General features: G+C 33.4%; 1 protein-coding gene across 5 annotated transcripts; it reads right to left on the reverse strand.

The window, feature by feature from the left end:
- On the reverse strand, nt 289–6,095 carry LOC109838004 (uncharacterized aarF domain-containing protein kinase At1g71810, chloroplastic-like). Of its 5 annotated transcripts, none has more exons than XR_002246539.1 (10): nt 5,705–6,095; nt 5,539–5,620; nt 4,947–5,460; nt 4,809–4,854; nt 4,607–4,699; nt 4,457–4,523; nt 2,967–3,014; nt 1,995–2,084; nt 1,484–1,837; nt 289–615 (listed from the first exon to the last, which is right to left on the reverse strand). XR_002246539.1 is itself a non-coding variant. In XM_020406413.1 (5 exons), the coding sequence occupies exons 2-5, from the start codon at nt 2,071–2,073 to the stop codon at nt 1,402–1,404; spliced, it is 411 nt and encodes a 136-aa protein (XP_020262002.1). In that variant the 5' UTR covers nt 2,074–2,084; nt 2,967–3,140; the 3' UTR covers nt 1,235–1,401. The 5 variants fall into 5 exon arrangements, 1 of the variants encoding a protein (XP_020262002.1); XR_002246537.1 differs by having other exon boundaries at nt 1,689–1,837; nt 4,935–5,460; XR_002246536.1 differs by having other exon boundaries at nt 4,935–5,460.

The following is a 6,777-nucleotide window of genomic DNA, read 5'->3' on the forward strand; positions in this document are numbered from 1 at the left end:
AAATTTTTTCATTTATTCTTTTGTTATTGATTCATTTCATTAAGATTTATTTAATTTAAACCATATATCAAGCATATGGATACATACATTGCACGTGATACATATTTAGAAACTACAAGAGTCAAAATTAATAATGTTTTCATAATTATGCATTGAACTTATATGCAATATACAAGATGAATGTCAATTAAACATTATCTCACAGGAGTAATTAGAATATTCTTCATAGCGAAGAAACCTAATCAACCATATATATAAGTTGCATGTGATAAAAGTGACCACACAATAAAGAAAAAAGTTAGTTGATCTTAGATGCAAATAACTAATATTCAACATCACATTAGTTCATTGGGTAAAGGAATGAAAAGAGAAGCATGAAAGAATTTTCCAAGTCAAAAGTTCACTGGGAAGATAAGGCACATGTTACATGCAAAAACAAAACGTAAAAACCGCAAGCAATTGATCACCAAAGTTGTCCACAGTTAGACAATCCTGGAACAATCACTTTATTGCTATGTTCCTTATCTTCACTGTAAAACCAATCCCTGGCAATGTGAGTGCATAGCTGAATCGATGCATCCTTTAGATTGGGCACCTCTCCTCATAGAAGAACCCCTGACAGCAAACAAACATAAATAAAAGGATAGTTAAAAAAACCAATGTAGTATCTATACTCATACAAATGAAGGGTTAATCTAAATTTGCACATGTATTGAATAAAAGGAACATACAAATGAAGGGTTAATCTAAATTTGCACATGTATTGAATAAAAGGAAAATGTTTCAAATGTGATAGGGAAGAACTTGCATTCAGACATTTTCTATTAATGTATATACAATGGTCATATTACGATTGGCGAGTGAATGTTTAAGAAAATTGATAAGAAGCCTACAAGTTGGAATAGAAGACCTCCTTTAGATTTTGAGGTCTTGATTTTAGTTATTTATGTTCTAAACAAAACACTTTCTAGGCAGGCAAATCAGAGCCAAACAAGTTTCCTCCATAAAAACTATGAAGTCTGAGAGGACCATCAGATAACCTAAAATTTAAAAGTTTCACAAAAACAATCTTGTAGGTGTGATTATGAATTATTGATTTGATTTATTGGAGGCAAACAAAGAATCATGGGATGGACGATAAATTTAATTTAGCTCAGCTCCTAATTGTATCTTTTATGTTGGCAATAGTTGAAGGAGATCCTGCATAGGTCAAAATAACAACAACCCCCAACCCCCCCTCCCCCCACGCGCGCAGACCCCCACACACACAAACATGTATGTGATTGTGGCCGAGAATTTATAGGATAAGACATGAACATTGTGACAGTTGAGATGTGCTTTATTGTTTGACATTGATGCATTAGATGCAGTCTTGATTAGATATTAAAATATTTTATTAAATTATATATTGTTATTAATGCTTCTTGAACAATCTGATAGGTGGTACTGGATATCACAGTTAAGAAAAAAGGTTGACAACTACCTGCGGAAGGTATTTCTTCATCATTTTTGCAAAGATAATTACATTTTTTACTTCATTCACATAATTAAGCTCCTCGAAAAAGCGGGCAGCCCATTCATGTACTAACCCAACAACATCTATGGAAATCTGTAACGTTTGAATCAATCCAAGTTATAGTAATGAACGTGCAGCTTCAAACGTTCAGAATAAGCAAATGATAAATTACCTGTGGGAACCTTCGCAATATTAATCCCAGTTTCCTGATAATAAATAGATCTATTGTCACGGTCTCAAGAACAAATGGTCTTTGTACTTTAATAGCTACCAAATCACCATTCTCTTTTAGCCTACCATTGTACACTTGTCCCAAGGATGCTGCATAATTTCCATATACTGGCATTAAAATAATCAATTGATTATGGAATAAAGTTAACGAATGTTGTGGAAAAGCACAGCTAGTTTTGCATGTCAGGCTACTTAACAGCCTATCAGACAGTCCAAAAAGAAGTCACTGAACATCAAATGGAATTACCAGCAGCAATTGGTGAAGGAGTAAGCTCAGAATAAATCTTATGCCAAGGCTGACCAAGCTCTTCTTCAATAAGTTCCATTGCTACATCATCTGGAAATGAGTGAACCTTCAAATATCGTTAAAACATAACGAAACTAGCAAATTAGGACTCACAGTATGATTCACAGCCAAACTTCACAAAGTTTTCCTTGAGAATTTATCCCCATCAAAGTTAAATGGAGAGTCATATGAACAAGGATTTAAGGTTTCAGCAACAGTTCATAATAATTTAAATAGATATTCCGTTAATGAAAGTTTAATGCATGCAAGAGATGGATAGATGGAAGAATATTGGGTTTATGAGAATTTGTCATGATGCAAGTCCCAATGAATCGATGAAGTGGATGGAACTATTCTGCAATTCACAAGTTCTCTAAAACATCATACTTGAAGGAGGTTGGCAGTTGAAGAAAGTTTCAAAAGTTCAAATGCAAAGTAACCACGTTGATTTCATTACCTTTTGAGGGGGGGAAAAGAAATACTTTAATGACTCCGTTACATGTTATTGCTCCCATTCACCAACAATCTGGGTCAACTTAAAAATAGGAATTTGCAACAAAACCAGATTCCATTACATAGAAATCATAAAAACATTTACATCTTGTACTAAAACATTCTGGATTATCACTCTCTCCTGTATTTTTATTATCATTTTAAAAGGCCCCTTCCACCACACCAAAACTCCGAGTTGTGGTGGGATTCCAGAAATCAATTCTACATTCTAACAATCAACTACAAACAATAGGGTGAAGAATTCCAGAAATCAATTTTCTACAGGAGTTCATCTACAAGGAAAATGCAATAATCAAAACAATCACTTAACTCATCATTTGTGTTCACTAAATTTAGTCCCAAAATCCCATCTTTTTTAAAATTAAACTTCAAACGTTTCTGATCATCATCCCTATAAATTAAAAAAAAGAAGAAACTTACACAAGACGATAATGATATCTTCATCCCTCACAAAATCCCAATAAAAATCTGCAGAAAAAACAAAACCAAGAGAATGTCTCAACTATGCGATTCAAAATTTCAAAATTAAAAAAAAAACTCAAAAAGGTCCCACCTTTGTGAGTTCAAACTGGAGCAAAGGAGAACTCAGAAAAGGTAAAAAAAAAACTCAAAAAGGTCCCACCTTTGTGAGTTCAAACTGGAGCAAAGGAGAACTCAGAAAAGGTCTCACCTTTAGGATTTATTCAGTTGGGCCTTTAGGGTTTCAAAAGATTGATGATAAGGAGGGAAGGAATCGCTATTGGTTTCGGTTCGCTGATTATTACTTTCTTCAGAGGGCGGAGAGAGAGAGTGTGTGAGGAGAGAGAGAAAGCGGCATAAAGAGAGAATGAATTCCAATCTCATAGAAAATCTTAGTTTTTTTGATACGCGAACACATTCCCCATTACAGAAGAAAAAATTGAAATAGATTGGTCCCTGCAACTTGTTGGGTTGTTTTGAAAGAACACAACAATTGTGCTTCAACTCGATGTGCCATAAGACATTATGAGGGCAGTTTCCTGTTAATGTTTGTATATACATATTCTTTTGTACACTTCCATTATCCTTATGAAATCATGTCATTAGATGTCCAAGGATATTAGATGCTAATCTAGAAATGAAATTGTTGAAAAAACTTAATCAACAAAGATATTGATTGTTGAACAAAAAATAAAGTTCACTGACCATAATCAACAAATCCTCTAGGAAAAGAAACATATCTAAACTTACTACATAAGTTAGGGCATACAGAAAACATAACTTTTTCAAAAGGAATTTTCAAGCAGTTATTCTTGCAATGGAGTTAGCATTAGCTCTTGAACACTATACAAAATAGGATTCAGAAATCTTTATTCAATTTCTTGCAATGGAGTTAGCATTAGCTCTTGAACACTATACAAAATAGGATTCAGAAATCTTTATTCAATGAGCGAGGTAAACTTTATGACCGACTAATAGCTATATGGTATGAGTGCTTTGGATATGTACATGATCATCGTACATGCATAGTAGATAAGCACCGCTGACTTGACTCAATAATTCTATAGTACTGTCTTGAAAGGCTACAATAATGTAGCCTAAATTATAACCAAAATAATTATATTAAGTCCATAGTACTAATTAAACTGGAAATGGAGAGTCCTCGGAAGTCAAACAAATAAACTAATTATATTAAGTCCATAGTACTAATTAAACTGGAAATGGAGAGTCCTCGGAAGTCAAACAAATAAACTGGCACATAAAGCAAGTAAGACAGGGATTTAACTTAGATACTCCGTTTTGATGAACCTTTTTTCTGGTCAAAGTAAGAAAATTATCTGTAAATTTTGATACTCGGGTTGTCTCAGATATTATCTGGGACAAGATCAAAATATATTTTGCTATGTGATTATGAACTTTTATATTAGATAAATTTAGGGTTTTTTCTGTACCTTGAAAGCTTCCTTATCAGTTCTGAAACTGATACAAGGCACATATTTGAGCAAAACATGGAATCTCCTATACATTACAATAAACCATAAACATAATTAAACATTAATATTTAAATTAATAAATCAATCCATAGCAAATTTTCTCATTACCCGAGCTGCTCGAACTACTTGACCTACTTGCATTATCTCCCTTCTTTTCACCTGCTTGTAGTGGAGAGGAAGCCGTTTGCTTTTCATCAACCACTGTTTTCACAAATTAAATTTAACCACACATTCCATGATATGGGTTAACAACAAATAGCAAGATATTAGGAAAAAGTACAACAATATCAGGCAAGTGAAATTAAGTTACATGTCTTGCTCTCTGTTGGCACTTCTGCAACTACAGCATCAGAATTCTGCTCAAATGAGGAAAATGTAAATCTAAGTAACTGTACAAAAAGAAGACCTCTTATAAAATATCATTCAATTGTCATACCCTTTCCTGTACCATTTCTTGCCCTTCATGTTGCTGATTGTCCGACCTTTACTGAAGTGCAAGCTCACCAAGCTTTGGCTTCCTCTTGTTCTTGCTTAGACTCTTCTTATAATTGGTAACAAACCTATCCAGCTCCCAAAGAGTCTCAGTATCAACACTATCTATATCTACCACAATCTCATCATCATGCTGACTCAGTGATGAGTTCCTCTTCTTGATAATCTGCACCACATTATCCAGTTTCTCTAGAGGAAGATTTTGCAAATTATTGCTCAGCTTTTGCTTCTCTTCAAACGTCATATCCCTCTTATGAGGGTCTTTAGCCTTTGGCTTCTTAAGCGCTGGAGGCCTTCCAACATGTGGGGTATAACTAACTGGCTTTGTTTTCAAGTCTACTGACATTGGAGGAACCGTTGAATCTGATCTCTCAAGAACTCTCTTTGTATCAATAGGCGGTGGGTTCTTAGATGAAACAGGCGGTGGCTTCTTTGTATCAATAGGCGGTGCTTTTGTCCTCAAAATAATACTGCAAACCAAAATAAAGTCATTGATAAATCATCAAAACTCTCACCAAAAAGAAAAAGCTCAAGTTCTTGAATTTTACATGGGCTTTGACGATCATCTTTGCTTATGGAATATAGTAGTAGGCAATCTTCATTGATTATTCTTTTAAGAACAATGAGAATCTGGCCATGTCATAAAATAGATACAAATAAATTTGGGCTACTAAAAGAAATAAATTAGAATAACAATTTAGTAAAATTAGCTACCTTCTCTATGGAAAGCTATCGTTTCCTCTCAACAGTTTCAGTAAGCTGTGCTTGGTCATCATATTTCTTGCAAAAGACTCATCAACAATAGTTCATGTGCAGTATAGATAAGTAAAAAATAGTTGACATGCAAATTTAAAGTAATAAAGTGAGCTATTCTCTGAATATGTATTTAGATTCACATAATTTAATGTTAAATTTAAGTTAATTTTACGATTATAGATGTTTGGTCTTCTCTTTAGAGGAGGAAGCGGGTGCATTTGCAGATAATACATGTTATTTTGAAGAGAGTTAGTATGCCAGCTCACGGCATAACGGTACATTAAGTAAGGCTCCATATCTAGCTGGCACACTCGTGAATACGTGTTGCCTGAAGAAAAAACATAATTGCTTAATTCTCCACAAAGTTTCTTTATATCCTCATTTATGGAACTGAATAATCATCATCAATGTTGATTGGGATGTCTTTTTGGATTTGGATTTCTTGTGCTATCATCTTTCCCTGTGCACGTTCATCCTTTGAGTTCTCATCCAACCTTACAAGGAACTTATATGTCTTTCCGATGTTGAGAACAAACTTTTGAAAGAATGAACTCTGATTTTTTTTCTGTTTTAAAGAGGAAAAAATTAAGATCTTATATATGAAACATATTGTTTTATATGTATAAAATATAATAAATTAAGAAGTTACCTCTTTTATATCATCCATGAAGTTTTGAGCATTGCAGCCTATCAAAGTTTCTGTTGCGTCAAAAAGTGTCTCTTGCAGAATCTGTTTCATCTTCCACTATTATTTTAACAAGATACCTTCATTTTATATTATAATTGTGCATCAGATGATATTTTTATATTTAATTTTCATATTTTTCTCTCTCATGAGTAATTGATAGTACTTTACCTCGGTATACTGTCTTTATTGTTTTTTTGATAATTTTGACATTTGTCATAAATAGTTTTGTCTACTTTTTTATTGCAGCCTTTGCATGAGTACTACCAAACCTCATGTCTATTTAAGATATTACTTATTTTTTTCAGTAAAGCTGCCATATTGTGCCTGTAGATTTGTAAAAATT

Source organism: Asparagus officinalis, chromosome 4, assembly GCF_001876935.1.
Source record: "Asparagus officinalis chromosome 4, Aspof.V1, whole genome shotgun sequence".
In the NCBI taxonomy this organism is placed as follows: Eukaryota; Viridiplantae; Streptophyta; class Magnoliopsida; order Asparagales; family Asparagaceae; genus Asparagus; species Asparagus officinalis.

What these genes read in the sequence shown, in the direction of transcription:
- LOC109838004 (XM_020406413.1), bottom strand. Translation starts at nt 2,073, where the DNA reads ATGGAACTTATTGAAGAAGAGCTTGGTCAGCCTTGGCATAAGATTTAT. An exon ending in TCCTTCACCAATTGCTGCTG is followed by an intron (nt 1,856 to 1,994) that starts GTAATTCCATTT and finishes TTTTAATGCCAG; the next exon opens with TATATGGAAATTATGCAGCA. An exon ending in TATTGCGAAGGTTCCCACAG is followed by an intron (nt 1,610 to 1,688) that starts GTAATTTATCAT and finishes CAAACGTTACAG; the next exon opens with ATTTCCATAGATGTTGTTGG.